This window comes from Pipistrellus hanaki, assembly GCF_964339955.1.
Source record: "Pipistrellus hanaki genome assembly, chromosome: 4".
In the NCBI taxonomy this organism is placed as follows: domain Eukaryota; kingdom Metazoa; phylum Chordata; class Mammalia; order Chiroptera; family Vespertilionidae; genus Pipistrellus; species Pipistrellus hanaki.
Genome location: NC_140506.1, coordinates 42,479,836 through 42,498,895, shown reverse-complemented (window position 1 = coordinate 42,498,895; position 19,060 = coordinate 42,479,836). Strand labels below are relative to the sequence as shown.

Here is a 19,060-nt window from a genome sequence, read left to right as displayed (position 1 = left end):
GTATTAATTTAATACTGTATGTTAAATGTAACTGAAAAATAAATTTAAAAAAAAAACAAGTGTTTACACTGAAGAAACAATTAACTTACCTCTGCTTGTTCTGGAGTTTCGCCTGCAAAGTAAAAGATGTAATGTTCTTCACTAAAGTGCTGAACTACTATCTGAAAACAGTTTGGCCTTTAAATACAAACAAAAAAGTTATTAGGAAGCAAGTATTACTAGCTTAAGCTTTTTTAAAAAAATCACAATATATTAAATAATTTATATAAAATAAACATAATTCTTAATTTAGAGAAATTCTCCATTGTACCATATCATTACTAAAAAGAAAATGTCAGTTGCACTTTTTAAGACAGAAATTTTTTAATTAATCTTTCATTAAAAAAAATTTAAGCTACTGTATAAATTTTAAAGGACATTAGAAATAGAAAACTTAGGAATTGAAGCAGAAATGTCAGAATTGCACATAGCTATTCCAAAAAAAAGTAAATAAAATGTTACTAAACTCACTACTTCAGGATGATATAAAATATACCTTTACCTGTACTGGAAAAAGGCTATAAACATATTTGTAGACCAAAAGTGTTCTTACTGGTTCTCTCTCAGTGGATGAGTTAATTTTCATTTTCTTATTTATAATTTATGTACTTTCAAATCTTTTACAACTGACAGTTTTCCTCACCTTGTAAAATGGAATCATCATCTACTCATAGATATGCTTATTCTGAAAATTAAATGACCTAACAATGGATTACAGTAAATACTGGTTTGTGCCCAGCTGTAGTATGCACTGTACTATAATTAACTTAACATGTAAATACATTATCAAATAGTTTATGTCTTTTCCACATTCAGCCAACCTCCTACAGTCCCTCCACCCAGTTGGCTGGCCCCCATCGACCCCAATAGGGACTGGATGAGATGGCCCCACTAGGCCCCGAATGCTGACCAGGCTGAGGAACCCTACCCATGCATGAATTTGTGCACCAACCAGTTGTCTGTGAGGTTCAAAAGATTGGTGATCGCTGCTTTAGATAGCTTATATACTTTGTTATCAAACAGGACAGTGGTATACTGATCCCATTTCTTCCCATAAAACTAAAAACATGCAACTAAAACAGCATGGATTTTATTAGGCTCTATGTAAAAATATTTCAGTGGTAAATATTGGAAAAGTGAGATTTAAAATGTTCACTAATAATAGTTATAATTTGAATAATATGAATCTTAAAGAATTAAGATCAATAAGTCAACATCTATATACCCCGTTTCCCCGAAAATAAGACAGTGTCTTATATTAATTTTTGCTCCCAAAGATGCACTAGGTCTTATTTACAAATTTAATTAGGATAAAACTAGATTTGCCTACGAGAAATGACATCCTGCAGCAGAAAAACAAGTGGCTAAAAAACACTTTGTTTTAATTACTTTGTGTTTTATTAATCATAATAGAAAGTAATAAAAATGGTAAATATATCTAAAGAGATTCTAAAATGGGATACTGATAATACAAATGATGGAAGGTAAAGAAAGGCTCTTATACTTGAGCAAAAAAAAAACTAGATGTAATTGAGCTGAATTTGCCTTGTGATGTTCAGGATTTAGTTTTACATTTTATATATTTTTCTAAACATTGAAATTAGGATAATAGCCGAAACCGGTTTGGCTCAATGGATAGAGCATCGGCTTGGGGACTGAAGGGACCTGAGTTCGATTCCGGTCAAGGGCATGTACCTTGGTTGTGGGCACATCCCCAGTAGGGGTGTGCAAGAGGCAGCTGATCCATGACACTCTCTCATCGATGTTTCTAGCTCTCTATCTCTCTCCCTTCCTCTCTGTACAAAATCAATAAAATATATTTAAACAAAAAAATATAAGAAATTAGGATAATAAAAATGTTTTATTATCAAATCTGAGATATTCTACTGAAACAATTATTTTTATACTAGAGGCCCGGTGCAGGTAATTTGTGCATGGGGGGGTGAGGGGTTTCCCTCAGCCCAGCCTGCACTCTCTCCAACCTGGGACCCCTTGAGCGATGTCCAACTGCCGGATTAGGCCCAGTAAACCAGTCAGTCCTGTAGTCTGCACTGGGTTTCCTTGGCAACCCAACATTGACTGCTATGTCTGCAGGCATAGTGACCCAGAACCAACTACCTAGGGGCTGCCAATCAGGCCTGGAGAGAGGCCCAAAGAGAGAAGCAGGGTCTGACCTGTAGCCTCTGTGGCTGCTGTTGATCAGCACTTGACTCTTTCTTTCCAGGCCTGGTCAACAGCCATGCCTCTGTTTCTCTCCAGGCCTCCACCGGTGGAGGTCACTATGCCTGCAGACATAGCAGTCAATGTTGGGTTGTCAAGGAAACCCAGTGCAGACTACAGGACTGACTTCTGGTTGGTCAAGCCTCCTGGTCATTGTGGATGTGACGGACCCAGGGTTTTAATATATTGATTGTTTCTCAATGTCAGATTACTTAGAAAGACGCCTATCAAGTTAATAGTACAAATGACTATACACCTACTGTACTACGATCAGAGGCACTAAGTTAACAGAGAATGTGATAAAATAAGGGGAAAATAACAAGACTCAGAATAAGTTACTTAAGCCGAAACCGGTTTGGCTCAGTGGTAGAGCATCGGTCTGCGGACTGAAAGGTCCCGGGTTCGATTCGGTCAAGGGCATGTTCCTTGGTTGTGGGCACATCCCCGGTAGGGGGTGTGCAAGAGGCAGCTGTTCGATGTTTCTCTCTCATTGACGTTTCTAGCTCTCTATCTCTCTCCCTTCCTCTCTGTAAAAAATCAATAAAATATATTTTAAAAAAAAGAATAAGTTACTTAATAGGGACTGGGAAGAAACATTCCATACACAGATCAAGTCTTACTATGGGAAATGTCGTTCCAAAGTTCTACCTAATACAGTGGAGTAGAATTGTATGTATAGATTAGTCTAAAGTAAAGAAGAGAAAAATTACCCTAGAAAGTATATCTGACATTTTCAGATGATTTTAGGACTCTCAAAATTCATTTGCTATGATTTCAAATGATCTGAACACACCCACTATTTTTATTAATAAAGACAGTTACAAAAGAAACAAGAAACCAATTTCTTACCTGTCAAAGAGACTGTCATGAACAACATAGACAGAACATACACTGAGATCTATTAATCCTTTTGGTTTTGTAGCTCGTTTTTCACTCTCAAAATAAATAAGTTGGGCATCACTGCCCTCTAAAATAAAATATAAATTTTTCCACCGTTTTCCTTTGCCTGTCAGAAAAAGAAAAGTTCCCTTAGCAAAATGATGAATGATTAAGTCATATATATATTAAAATCATAATTAACATTGCTGAAAAGAAAATATTTCAATTTTTATTCCAAAGCTTAAATAACATACTAATACTTATAAAATGAGAAAATATTTATAATTTATCTGTAGAAAACTAAATTACTTTTTAATGAATCAGAGTAAATGATAAGGATATTTAAATTATATCTTTGGGAATTTTATTATGATAAACTATTTAAAATTCTTATTTAGGAGTAATTTCTTTCAGTCATAAAAAAACACACAACTACAATTAAAAATAAAACTCTTCAACTAACCATGTGCCCTTCCAACCCCCTAACATTTCTCAATGTCAGATGGAGACCAATCTATACAATAATCAATTCCATGAATGTGCTAAGTTTCTCTTTTAAAAAATGGGGTGGGGGTGGTGTTACAAGGTAAGAAGGAAGTAAAGAATCAAATGCCTAACACTAGAAATGAACTCAGGATTTAAAGACATAATTGGAAATACATAAGCTTGTTTTCTAAATCTTTATAAGCTCTCTAGTTAAGGGTCAATTACTAATATTTCTGGTCAAAAAAACTTATTAAATAACATATCTCAATGTAAGTACAATGCTTCTATTGTAAATAGTAAATTACTGAAATTGATTCATTAGTTTTAAAAGTTTACACTTACCCTTTTTTAGAAGATAACCTTTTTTAACAATATTTTTATAAAAGGCATCTTTTGTTTTTCGACGAATTGTATTATATATTTCTTTGCCATCCACTGTATCATTGAGTACTTGTTCTTGATCCTGAGTTTTTAAAAGTATTAAAATTGTTTCAAGAATTCTTGATTGAAATTAAATAAAATATACTCAACTACAAATTAAAAACCAGATTATGTGTCTATCTAGACATTAAGAAAATGTTTTAAGTACTAAAATCTAAATGATTGTAACACATAAATTAAGAGGTCATTTGCTTTCCAAAGAAATTCTCAAAAACATTTCTTTACCATTCTCAAAAACACAGACAACTAATTACCTATTTCCAAAAATACAGTAGTCCCTCTTTATCTCTGGTTTTGTTTTCTGTGTTTTCAATTACCTGCAGTCAATCACTATTCAGAAATATTGAATGGAAAATTCCATAAATGAAACAATTCTAAATTGCATGCTATTCTGAGTACTGTGATGAAATCCCACCTAGGACTTTTGTCCAGTGATCCACGCTATATCTGCTTCTTGCCCATTAGCCATCTCAGATCAACTGTTGAGGTATCACAGTTCTTGTTTTCAAGTAACCCTTCTAGTAGCCTAACACTAAGTTACAATGCCTATGTCATTTACCTCACTTCATCTCATCATGTAGACACTGTATCATCTCAACATTATCACAAGGTGAATACTGTACAATAAAATATTTTGAGAGACCAAATTCACATAACTTTTATTACAATACTAGAGGCCCAGTGCACAAATTCATGCACAGGTGGGGTCGGGCTACTTGCCCCATTGGGGGCGGGGGGGGGGGGAGAGAATCGGGCCGGGCTTGGTGGGAGGGAGGGGACATGGGAGGTTGGCCAATCCTCTGCCCAATCAGTGGGGGGGCCGATTGGGGGTGGAGGTAGGGAGAGGGGCTGAGGGCTGTTGGGAGGTCCAACAAGGGCCCCAATCAGGCTGGTTGGCTGCTGCAGTGCACATTCTGGTTGCTTAGCTTTTTATAGATAGATAGATAGATAGATAGATAGATAGATAGATATAAATATATAGATTTATATATTGTTTCAATTGTTCTATTTTATTAGTTATTGTTGTTAATCTCTTACTGTACCTAATTTATAAACTAAACTTTATGATAGGTATGTATGTTTAGGAAAAAATAGCAGGGTTTGATACTATCTACAGTTTCAGGTATCCATTGGGGGGACTTGGAACATATTCCCCTTGGATAAGAGGGGACTACTGTACAGTTGGTTTTGTTATATTTTACAGCAAATGACATTTTGAAAACTTGAATTTGTCCCAACATAATGAAAAATCAGGAACCAATTTAAACATAAAGCAGGTCCTGTTTGCTTATATGTACAAATACATATGTGAGATATACTCCGTAAATGCAGAAAACTGCAACCAGCTGATTGAAACATGGGGGAATATACAAAACACCACTCAGATCCCCTCAGTGATCCAAGTGGTATATGCCATACCCATCTATCCACATCTGGTATTATAATGCCATCTATCTCAGATAATCCTCTTCTTGCCACCTCACAATATTCAAAACCCTTCCAATTGTGACTGCCACAAGTAAACCTGACCTTTTTCAGGGTAAAATGCCATATTTATTGTAGTGTTCATTTATTAACACTTAATATGTATAAAAACTAGGATACAGTTCTTTAAGTGTCACTGATGAAGTTTTAGTATTGTGTGCCTAACCACATTTTTCCTACCCATTACTCTGTGGTTTTTACTACATAACAACACATAACACTGTGGCTTTTAGGAATAATATGTCTTAACTGCTAACCACTCCCCCTGCCCCAATTACAAAAAGAAGTATGACATCAGGAAAAATTTAAAGTTTTAAATTCAACCCAATTTTAAATGCATGAGCGTGTACATACACATATTACCAAAAATGCATTTTGAAATAAAATGCTAATTATTGCAAAAAGACAAACAACACTGACCTGCATTGGTACAGGTTCCTTAAGATAATAACCTTCAACAATTTGTTCTTTTCGATAGTGATCTATGATGTCCCCAATACTGTTAAAATAAAAATTACTTACATTGAAATCACTTGTCTCATAGTAAAGGTGATCTATTTGCAAGTTTTTCCAAAGCATATAATCAGAATGCATTAAAAGATTATATAATCATAATGGTCATATTATTTTATAAAAATAAGAATGTTCCCAATACTGGTTTACAATCAGGATACCTTAGTCAAAGATTCCATTTTTTATACACATACTTAAAAGTCACTATTAAGTGAGAAAAGAATTAAAGGTCTATTTTTTAAAATTTTAATAAGAGTATTTCTGAAACTGAAAGGAACAGAGAAATGCCATTTATTTATTAGCAAGTAGTGAATTAGCAAGTAGTAAACTAAATTTTTATCATCAAAACATTTACATATTCTGCTTTTAAAATAAAAATGTAAAGTTAGGTCATAAAACATAAATAACAGATGAAAGCAGAGAAGAAAAAGAATAGGAGCTTGTCAAGACCGGTTTGGCTCAATGGATAAAGCGTCGGCTTGGGGACTGAAGGGCCCCAGGTTCGATTCCGGTCAAGGGCATGTACCTTGGTTGCGGGCACATCCCCAGTAGGGGGTGTGCAAGAGGCAGCTAATCGATGACTCTTTCTCATCGATATTTCTAACTCTCTATCTCTCTCCCTTCCTCTCTGTACAAAATCAATAAAATATTTTAAAAAAAGAAAAGAAAAAGAATAGGAGCTAATCTTATATGTAGGATTATTCTAAGGCTTATTAATGATTTTGAGAAACATCAATCAGTTGGTGTACAGGGCAATACTCCAACCAATAGAGCCACAGGCCAAGGCAATTATTTTATCTTTTAGAAAAGTCTCAAGTTAAGCATTTATCAATTCAGTTAAGAATATGTGTTTAAAATTCAGTTTTATAGATTCCAAATCCCCAGAAAACTGGACAATGGGGAAAATTAATTTACCTTCCTAAAGGGCTCAAGTTGCAACTAGCTAGCTATTCAGTGAGGATGTCTAGATCAGAATGTAATGTAGAAGGTACTCAGCAGATTATTTGTAAGGTGCACAAAAGATATGTCAAGACTTGCAAGTTCCATCTGATGCTTTGTAAGTGTCTAGTGAACATCTCACAAGCAATAAGAACTGGTTTTGGTGTGTGTTTTTTTGTTCTTTTATGTTTTCCAAATAAACCAGCTCCTGAATTCCTATATACTCAAAGGTCAAGCTAGAATTGGGAGAAATTCTAAATGAACAAAGAATGACACTGTATGAAGTTTCATTTTAGCTTGTAGAAAACAATACTACTTAGAGTTACCCGGTAAGGGAAAACCTTTATAGTCAGAAATAAAATGAAAAAGCAACAAGCAGACTGTCAAATTACAGCGGGGAGGGTAGGGAGATCTGGAGGAGATAATAGATCAATCGAAGGACTTGTTTACATGCATATAAGTACAACCAATGGACACAAAACTCTGGGGAGGGGGGGAAGCAATGATAAGATATGTACACAGATAATAATTTAATAAAAAAAAAAAAAAAGAAAGAAAATGAAAGATGACTTTCTGTTGTGCAAAAATAGGTGACATCCTGGCATGTGCTTTCTTTATTAACTTACTAGAGACCCAATGCACGAAATTTGTAACAGTCGGCCTTCCTTCTCCCGGCTGCTGGCACTGGCTTCCCTCTGGCACCCGGGACTTGGGCTCCCCTCTGGCCGCCTGCACGGACTCAGGACCCGGGCTTCCCTGGAAGCCCCAGCTTCGCCCAGAAGCAGCCCGAAAGGTCATCCAGAAGGATGTCCAGTCTAATTAGCATATTATGCTTTTATTATTATAGGTTACCTAATCAGGGGACTAAAATCCATTCTAAGTTTTGGGACATGCAAAGAGTTTACTTAGAATTTTAAAGATGAGAATAGGAACCATAATTACAAATAAGAAATATCAAATTTGAGAATAATCCAATTACGTTTGTAGTAAGAACTACATTTGTAGTGGTTACTCTTTAAGAACTTTTTTTCTATTAAAATGCCTGATAAAAGAATGAATTTTCCTTTCTGAAGTGTTTTGCTCTCCTACAGATAATGATTTAGCAAATCAAATTAGCTTGTTCATAATAATCAAAAAAATTGTATAAATTTGAGGAAAATAAGTTATTAATTTATATTCATGTGTAAAGAATTCTTGGACATTACTACTCAATTATTAAAGGTTTTTTAACTTTAGATTTTAAAAAGTCAGAAATATTAATTAATATAGTTATATTACTGAGATTTCGACTATTTTTGCAAAAGTAAAAGAAAACTAAAAAATTTCTCTCAACTTACCTGTTGTAATATCGGCCTCCCATCATAAACTGATTGTTTGGTGTTGGACATATTTTAAATCGCTGAATATTTTCATTGGTCCGAAAATAAAGTGAATAGTCACCAGGAGTATTGTCTGAGGGCCTCACAAGAAAACTGCAGACTTGGCCAACTGTAAAATTTAAGCTGTTAGTTTTATTCCCTAATTATCAAATAAAAAGAAGCATTAATTACAAAAGTACAATAAAAAATAATAAACGCATATTAATTTTCACCAGAAACTTATTTTATAATAAAGATAATCTTAAGACTTAAAAAAATTTTTTCTAGTTATAAGTCACAAAACCCTTGACGTTGCTTGTCTTTATTATATATGAATACAGAACAGAAGCCTGCAACAGTGACTTTTGGTTAATAATGTCAATACCTGTCAAACTTAGAAAAAATAATCTAAGCACAGTTAAGGGATATTAGTTAAAAATGCCACTAAGTAAAGAAAAATGCTTAAGAGTATTCTGTACTTTATCAATACTTCTGATTAAAAACTAAAAAATAGTGACTATAATAAAATGGTAACTAAAAGCTTACCAAGGTAAATTCAAAACAGTTGAAATATTTGCTCAACTTATAAAAATCAATATATATGCACTATATTTCATTCAATAGGAACAGTCCTGAAAAGTCATATAGAAGCAAATCATTATATATTAATTTTAGAGAAGTTTTTTTGATTAATTGGCAGTGACTCAACACTAAGATGCATTTGCCCTCTCTGTGTTTAAATCCTAATGACATAGATCAGAACTTGCTTGCTTTAAGGAAAGCACAATAAACACTCAAAATATCAGACTTAATTTTTATGTAAATTACAAATTGTTCCAATCTTTCCACCCAGGCACTCACTACTAAGTCATTTCATGTTCAATATAAAGAATTGGAATTAGTGCAAAATTGTGTATGCAAGTGCTTTTGTGTATTTTTAAGTGGACAAAAATCACAGGATTCTTAAAGAGCACATATCCAATAAAAATAAAAGACTAATGTAAGGAAATTAAGTTTACCTCCTTTCAACTTTATATGCCTAAAAACAACAGTGAGTGCAAGTATTTGGTGGTGTACCTATAAACTTATACCAAAAATTCAGTAAATTCATAAAATAAGTATTTTGGTCTCATTGAAAGCTGATAGCATGTCATTTTGGTTGAGCAGTTGGCCTTCATTACTACCAAATAGCATTATCATGTTCTTTATTTTGGACCTAGTTAACCGACATCCTTACAATAAAATTGAACAGTTCTAATACTGCCTCAAATTTTTCAGAAGAGCAACAAAGTAACTATATTAAAATGCAATGCCTTATGGCTTAAAATAACTCAGATAACATCTTTAACAATCAGTAGTATATTTACCGCATACAGAAAACATAGAAACTCTTGAACTCTGGTTGTTTTTTAAAGAACAAAGAATTCTAAATTATAGATTGCATGTAAACTTGTTTCAGATCGTATTGTTTGCTGAAGAAATATTTGGTAGTTAAATTTAAGTCTTAAATATTTAGGATAGAATAGTTTTTGTATTAAATATAAACCCACAACACAAGTCAGTTGTTACTTTGCATATCTCTATAACCACAGTTTGGAAAATGTTCAAATTAACATATCCTAAATAAAGTCCAGTTATATAGTTCTATAAATGCAGAAAGATAAACGCAATAACATTTGCTGCAGCTAAATAGCAAAAAATAATAATTAAAACAATGATCATAAATTATGGTTTTTATACAAAATGGAAAGCTTATGATCATTAAAAAGGAGAAATGAAAGCTTATATATACAGATATGATACAATCTCCCCAAATATATCCTAATAAAAAAAGTATGTTGTATGTTTCTGTGAGTGTGTGTGGGGTGGTTATGTATGAAGGTGTGTTTAGGGGTAAGGAAGATACAGAAAGCTTCAGAAACAACAACAAAAAACCCTCTCATCTGGTGCTGCTTTTGGAGGACAGGAGCCTGAGGCAGAAGGAAAACATACTTCACTGACTGTTATACTTCATGTATGCTTTCAACAAAACACACCAAAAAACAAATACACAAGTTTCTCAGTGCTGGGTAAGAAATTACAATATGCATATATATCAAATGAATAATAAAGGCAAAATAACATGATGAAACAGTTGGTTTGCTTTTTTAAAGTATTTTTAAATGAAGACATCAGAAAAGGCAAGTGAATATACGAGTACCTGTCATTAGTAAATTATAAGCTTCTTGTTTGGAAATTTTCCCATGGAACCATCTTAAAAAGAGAACAATATTTTTGGCTGTTAAGTATAATTCAAACTGACAAAATAAATGCAATACAACTGATCAATTATCTCATTCCTTTTACGTGTAAGTTACAACACTATAAACATGCATAAATTCAATGAAACAAGAAAAATTAGAATCTAATATGAACTACAATTTCTATATTAATTACCAATAGAAAACAGCAATGATTTCAATCCTAATAATAACAAAGTGTTACATACATCCTTACATCACTATTTTATAAAAATAAAATAGTGTTCTCTTTTATTTTTATTGGAAGGAAGGGGTGATATAGGTAGTGCCCACTATAAACCCAAAATTTTTAAAGAGGTATAAATTCTCATATTTCTCTCAAAGTGAATTTTCATATGTGATAAGTTCTCAAAAATAAATAAATAAATAAGGCTGATTCAGAGTTTACTGAAAATCAGAAAATAAGACTTAATAGATGACAATTCCAGATCAACTCTCTACCACTTTGCCATATATTCTTAGGGTCTTCAATTGCTTTTAATATTGGCTTAAAGAGCAAACTGGAAAGTAGAAATACTACCAGAATAAAAATATAAGTGCCCTAAGATCCAATGTTAAAGGTTTAAAAGCTATCCACACTATTTTAAATTATCCATACTATTACTGATCAAAGTATTAAAATGTAACTGAATTTTTACCTTTGCACATGACATGTGAATGGATAGAAAGTTAAGCTTTTAAATTATCTCTTTAACTCTAGGCCAACCATTAACAGATCTCCTGGGACTCTCAATGCAAATATGATCAATTCAAAGTCAAATATATAACATCTGGAACAGTCTGGGTGGCCTTAAAAGGTAATGAGGTTCTATATTGCATTCAATTATATTCTAAATGATTATTTACTACAAATGTTAAAACAGGATTTCTATATTCCAGGGAAGAGTTGATTAAATAACCTCCAGTCCTATTTATATAGCTAGAATAAAGGGGGAAAAGGGAATTCTAAAGAGAAGAGACAGCAAATGAAGTTTAGAGAATAAATTGGTAATATCGTTTTCTGAAAGGATTAGATTTGAGTTTCTTCACTCATACATTACCTATATGTAACATGTATATATTTCATGCACATAGTTTGTACCCCTGACAGAAAGACCAATCTGTTTTTTAGGAAGTCCCCATACTAATAAGAAAAAGTGACACAAATACTGTATAACTATAAAAACAATGTAGAAAAACTAATAAAGCATAGTGCAAGAAAACTATGTGCTCAGGGCACTTTTGGAATAACAGAGAAGGGGCACACCAATTCTTCTTGGGAAGAGTGATATATGAGTTAAGTCTTTAATAGGAATTAACCAAAAACAATGGAGGGGATTTCTGGCCTAGGAAATACCTTGAGCAAAGGAGAGAAACAATATCCCCAGCCCCAATCATGCACCCATATGGTCCCTCGGCCTGGCCTGTGCCCTCTGGCAATCCGAGACTCCTCGTGGGATGTTGGAGAGGCAGTTTTGGCCAGATCCCACAGGCCAGGCCAAAGGACTGCTCTGGTGCACAAATTCATGCACTGGGTCTCTGGTAAAATACATAAAAGCATGACGGTGAAAACAAAATAATGCTATTAATATATCAATAAGAAAATAAAAAATATGAGGAAATGTGACATTCATAGTTATTAATGTAATGTTTACTAAAGAGTCTTTAGTGATATAAAAGTTATATATAGGTATAAGCCATCTTCATTATTTAAAAATAACACTTTATCACTAGATCCTCAGAAAATATTTAAACAGCAGTTCCTAAGTCAAATAAGATAAATTTTAAGTGAGCCCCCAAAGTATCAATTTTTTTTTTAAATATTTTTTGGCCAAGGTTACCCAATTAGTGGGTTTACAGTTTTTTTCCTTTTTAATAATTCATACAAACTCACATTTTGCCTTCATGTGGATCTTCTTCCCGGCCCTAAAGAGAAAGACATTAAAACAGTATTTTGTATAATTAACTATTAATCTATTTTTATTAAAATTAATAAAAAATCATACCTTCAAACATTTCTACCCTGCTCTTCATAATATAAATAATGTATACGAAAAAGGACGTATATTTCTGAACAACAAATGTATTAGTCATCCATACATGTCTCCACATGAATTTAAGACACGGAGGGAATCAGTATAATTTCACTAGTGAGAGTGGTGGACGTGTTCAACAAGAATTGTTTTGGAGTTAACACATGACTTACTGAATAAAGGGTATAAGGATTTACTTAGATAATTTCTATACGTCAATTCATTTGGCTGAACTCTTGTGTTAAAACAATACAAACATTGTTAGAACAAGGGGGATAAACAGAGTCTGAATCCCCAGTGAAATAAAAACAAAGAAATTACAGAAAAATGAACATATGTAAAGACAAACTTATGGCTTTAAAATGGAAGGATAAAAAAGATGTATTGATGCTCAGTTCTATTCATAATGAAGAAAAGACAATGATTGAAAAGAGAGGAAGAAGGCAAGAAAAACCGAATGTTGTCCTGGATTATAATAAGAATATGGGCGGCGTAGATTTGGGAGATGGAGTTATGGTGGCCTACACGGCTGCACGTAATAGGGTAAAAAAAATTTTATAAAAAACTTTTTCTACGATTAATTGATATGTACTGCTTCAATGCATATATTATATACAAAAAAGATAAAGGTCATTTGGATCGATTACACTTTTTGATAGTGTAGAGAAATTGGTAGATAACAACATAGTGAAAACCCACCCAAAGACATCAACAAGCAGCTCTATATCTAAACCATCACGCTTAGTTGAAAGGCATTTTCCAGAACAAATGAAAAGTGACATAGGAAAAACTAAATCCAGGAAATGCCGAGTTTGCTACAAAATAGGTGTTAGGAAAGAATCTACATTCTGGTGTCCGGATTATAAGGTAGCACTATGTATCAACAATTGTTTTAAAATATATCACACGGAAGTTGAGTTTTGAATTTTTACATCTATATTTTAATTTTTTAAACTCAATATTTCTATTTTATTTGTGTGCTTTTATTGTTCTGTAATTGTTAACTTTTTTATATTTTTTATTGTGTATCGAAATAAAATATATATATATTTTTGTAATCTTTATAATTGTTTGTAAAATTTATAATTTTTTAATTCGATGTTTCCATTTTTTTGTTGGTATTCTTTTCTATTTGTTTGTAATTTTGTATTTTCCTTTCTGCTTTAAATATAAATAAACAAATATATAGTCTTTTCATTTATTTTAAGTATAAATTAAAAAAATAATAATAATATGAAATTACATCCTCCGGGCGTGACGTACTGACACGTCCTAGTGAAAGAGTACGCGCCCGTTATATGTAGCGTAATTAAAAAGGGAATTCTCCGGTTAACAGGTTAACCTAAAAAATCTAGAAATGCATAAAACCTCTGTGAAAGAAAGGGCAACACCTAAACTGAACGGAAAAAGATGAATCAATTTTACATGGCAGCCTAGCAGGGCAGAAATGTCAAGGAAGAGGGAAAAGAATAGACACAGAGATAATCATTCATTCAACAAATATTTACTGAATGCCTACTAATGCCAAACACTATTCCAGGCAATGGGGATACATAACTGAGTCAGAGACAAATTTGGTTTACATTCTAGATTTAAAACATAAAAGTCTAAATGTGCCTGGGGAACAGTAATTAGAATTTCAGGGTGGGAAATTATTTAAATCCGATCACCAACTGAATTGAATGCCTGAAATCTAGACAACCTCTGATGGCTTTTCAATCTACAAGGAATCATCACTCTGTTTCAATGAGGACCATAATGAAAATTTATTCTGAATATTAGAGTAAAAGATTTTTTTATAACTCCAACTTGAAACTAGGCCACTAGTAATTCAAAGTATTATTATATTCATTTTTAGAAGCCACATCACACTGTTTTCACACTGTTTATTTATACCGAGTTAACTTTCTTTTTTTTCTTTTTTTTTCTTCCTTGTATTGACTTGAGGTCATATCTCCTTATCTTAAATTGAGCAATTTCTTTTTCTGTCCTCATTAGATAACTTTCACTTAATAAAGTTTATCTTGTTAAATTTGACCCAGAATTCCAAATTCTAACATAAAAGTTTCAATTAAGAAATTTTGTAGTAAAACCAATATAAGTAATAAGTTTCTTCAGTTTGAACACTTCTTGCCTATCTACACTATAAAAGAGAAAGATGCAAATTGACTATACCTCTGTGATGCCCACCAGCCAATCATGAGTATGCAAATTAACCCAATAAATATGGCAGGTTAATTTGCATATACAAAGACTGGAGGTTCCACCGGAGAGAAGACTGAAGGCTCCGCTGTGGCCAGACCCAAGCCTGAAGGCTGAAGGCTTGGCTCCGCTCTGCTGAGGCCCAGATCCTGGGTGCCGGAGGAAAACCAGTGCCGGCAGCCAGGGAAAGGAAGGCCTATTGCACGAATCTTCATGCAATGGGCCTCTAGTATGGAGTAAATATCTCTCCTACTATAGAATACAGAATACTAATCTAAGGATTCAAAAGTCTAATCTTACCTCTTCCACTAAGTAACTATTGTGACTATGAGTATAGAATATATCATATCATTTCCTTAATTCCTCATATAACTTACTTCTACATATCAAGATCTGGCTGCCAGAATAGGCAGACAAGAGAACTAATAGCAAAGAAAAATATTTTCCATTGCCGTGTTCCTGCAACAATAATCAGATCACAGATCTCACAGCTTATTTCCAGGTTTATGGGATAATTTAAAAACATTAGTACTGGCTGGTTAGGCTCAGTGGATAGAGCATTGGCCTGCAGAATGAAGGGTCCTGGGTTCGATTTTGGTCAAGGGCACATACCTCCATTGCAGGCTCAATCCCCAACCCTGGTTGGGGTACATGTGGGAGGCAACCAATCGATGTCTCTCTCACATTGCTATTTCTCACATTGCTATTTCTGTCTCTCCCCCTTCCTTCTCCTCTTTCTAAAAATCAAGGGAAAATATCCTCAGGTGAGGGTTAACAAAATAAAAAAATAAAAACATTAGCTCTGGGGGTGGTAAAAGATAACAAAAAAATTCAATTTTTCTGGACAAATCCAAAATTTGTGAATTCCAAATTTGTAAAATAATGTTTGCTACATTTCAGTGATACTTAGAGTATTATCTCTGAAATGCAAATGCTGCTGGAATGCTGACCTGAAAATGTGCAACTTACTAATTACGTATTATGTGATGACAATAAAAACAAGGGGAATACTTAAAATGTAGAACCATAAGATAATATGTGTGTAACATAACTGAGTTTTTCCAAGGTTACTAGAAAATTATACATAGATTTGGGGAGATAAAGAATTTGAGATTCAATGATCAGTGACATGACATCATTTATGAGGAATATCAAGAAGACAAAAGGAATACAAATAATACAAATGCTAATACATTTTTTAATTCTTAGAAACTCATGAAACCTGAAAATTGGCAGCTCTAGATTAAAACATTCTAGCTTGGCTATGTTTTTAATAAATAAATATCACTAATAGTAAATACATTTTAATAAAATTTGTGAAGTGAGGTTTATCATAGATAAAAATGTATTCATAAATAACTTTCCTAATTATGGACAAGTTCCACAATTTTACAAAAATTTAGAATTCTGAGAGTGAGAAGAACAGAACAAAACTTACCACTTCTTCTACCAGGTCTTCAACAATTAGGCCTTGTTCATCTGTTCTTAGATTTGTAACCCACATCCACCCATCTTCTAATTCATTATGAACGATGAACATATCTCCTTTTAAGAAACTGAAAATAGCAAGTATAAAGGTATTGACATTAAAAATTTTAAACTTGAAAATTTGAGTAATCATGTAACACACCACGGAGATATGTAATGATGATACCGGAAAATGCAACAGATTAAAGTCAAATAACCTGGGATTTTTGTCCTATTTCTAACATTTTCTACAAGTAAAATGTTTTGTAATTTAAAAATCTGAATTAATTTCCTTACAGGTAAAATAGATTAATAAATGTCCCTGAACTATATGTATCATTGAATTATATTAGATTCAAATTGGAATTTTTGTAAACAATAATTACATGGGTATTGTAGGCTTTGGAGTATAACTCCAAGAAACCTGAACTTGGAAATTTAAGTTTCAATGTTATCTTTCAGAGGTAATTAGATATAAAATTATAAACACAAAGTAATTAACTCATTACACATACACAAGATACTTACTTTAGAAAAAGTTTATTTGACATAAGCACAATTAGCCTTATTAAAAATCTTACAAGAATTAACAATTTTCTAATAAAAATATTAGGTTTTGTTTAATTCATTCAGACATCCATGAGCCAACAAGTATAGCATTCTTTCTTTAAAAGTGGTTCCTTGGTAAACACCTGAGAACACATGCATGTTTTTTGTTATCAATTTCTGAGTAAAGGGATGCCTATACTACCTTGTTCTTTTCAATGTAAAACCATCAATAATTCCTTAAACCTTCCTTTTTAGGCTTGAATAAATGCCTCTGAAGGCTTAAGGTTTCAAGATTGGTAAGATACTACCACTGATCCTATTGCAATATCCAAATGTGTCATATATTTCTTTATCAATTTTTCTTTCAGTCTTAATATTCATAAACTGAAGTTCAATTAGGTAAATCTAAAAAACTTTTTTCCAGGCTATCTCAAGCTTCACGGTTTCTTGAACAAGTTTAAGAACAAAATACTTGTATACAATACTTTATAGTCAATTTGAATAAGCATAGAATACTGCATTCTATCTTTTAAATAGTTTACTTTTACTTTATTGACACTGGTTAATAAAACCATATAGGTTTCAAGTGTACAACTCATTAAACATCATCTGCACACTGCATCATGTGCTCACCACCCAAAGTCAAGTCTCTTTCCGTTCCCATTTATCCCCCACCTTTGCCTGTTTCTATCTCTTCCCACCCTCTTTCCCTTTGGCTATCACTATATAGTTGTCCCTTGTTCTTTCTGTATATCCCTTCAGGGAGGTGGGGGGGGTTGTTTGCAATCTATCTTGATTTCCACAAATATTGTTAATGGTAACCAGTATTTTACTAGCTGAATAGCAAGCAGACTTTACCACTTAAAAGTAAATTTTTCCTTTTTAAAACCAACTACATTAACTAATACATTCAATAAAATAGTTATTGAGTAAAAAAGGGATTTCATATGGGCAAGAAAAAAAGAGAAATGAGAAGTGACAAGTGTCATATATTGGTCAAAAGCAGTCATCTGAGTTTTTACTTTATTTTTGTCTTCTGTCATTGTTGCTATACTATTAACTTTTTATGGTGCAAAAACACACAAAAATTTAAAAATAAAAAACTTATCAGTACAAACAATATAAGATTCATTCTATATTATTTTGCATTTTCACCATAAAGTACTTTGCTAAATCTCATCAATCTTCAGATATTTTTACCTAAAAAACTTCACAGGTATACCCAAATTTCAAAAAAGATTCTCAACTTCAAACATATTTTTTAAATTGTTTACAATTAAAATTCTTATTTAAATTTTCGTCTTCCTAGATCACTATTTCTTGATTCTGAGGCAGTCTCTCAGGACCCCTTTACATTCTTAAAAATTGGTACTTTAAAAGGTTTTTATTTATATGGGTTATATGGGTTAAACATTTAAAATATAAATGTTTTAAAATATGTACTAATTCCTTTAATAATAATATACCCCATTACATAGTAATGAAACATTAAAAATAATTATATATATATATGTTTTTTGTTTTTTTTTAAGTGTAGTGAGAATATTCATGTTTTACATTTTTGTAAATCTCAATGTCTGGCTTAACTGAAAACTGATAGATTTTCCTATCTTTTTTTTTTTTCTCATTTAATCTGTTGCAATATGATATTTTGCTTAAAGTATATAAAGAATATCTGACTTCATACAAATATGTAGTTGTAAAACTGATGAATATTTTAATAGCCTCTCAAATAATTACAGATGATATTTTAACAAAAACTCAAGAAGTGGCACTTTCTTTAAGGTTAATTGTAATGTGGAATCCAAAACTATATATCAATAATCTTTCTGTACCCATTCCAATGATAATCATTTGTGGGTCTCATACTTTGACAGGATCTTTTACTTATACATAATTTTGTAACATCATGCTTGATCATTTAGAAAATACTAATTTACTGAGCTATGCAGATCTTCCAGATGTAAATACATTATACACTATCAAAACATCACATACTTTCTACCACTCTCATTACACATTTGGAATGTTGTCAAATTTTTGAAGGCAGATATAAGATTTCCAAATTCTAATTTTTGCTTGAAAGCTCAAATTAAATTTTGTCAATGGCAACAAATACTGCCAGGTATATTCCTTGAAGTAACAGACTCACCTTTTTTAAAACACAAAG

General features: G+C 32.5%; 1 protein-coding gene across 1 annotated transcript in view; it reads right to left on the bottom strand.

Annotated features, from left to right (window-relative positions):
* Positions 1-19,060, bottom strand: part of RASA1 (RAS p21 protein activator 1) — an 82,027-nt gene that overhangs the window by 24,007 nt on the left and 38,960 nt on the right. The window contains exons 5-12 of the mRNA XM_084882021.1: positions 16,313-16,430; positions 12,534-12,565; positions 10,561-10,613; positions 8,340-8,490; positions 5,971-6,049; positions 3,967-4,087; positions 3,109-3,265; positions 90-177 (exon numbers count right to left, since the gene is read on the bottom strand). Of these exons, the coding sequence (XP_084738147.1) occupies positions 90-177; positions 3,109-3,265; positions 3,967-4,087; positions 5,971-6,049; positions 8,340-8,490; positions 10,561-10,613; positions 12,534-12,565; positions 16,313-16,430 (799 nt within the window). The remainder of the gene's footprint in view (positions 1-89; positions 178-3,108; positions 3,266-3,966; positions 4,088-5,970; positions 6,050-8,339; positions 8,491-10,560; positions 10,614-12,533; positions 12,566-16,312; positions 16,431-19,060) is intronic.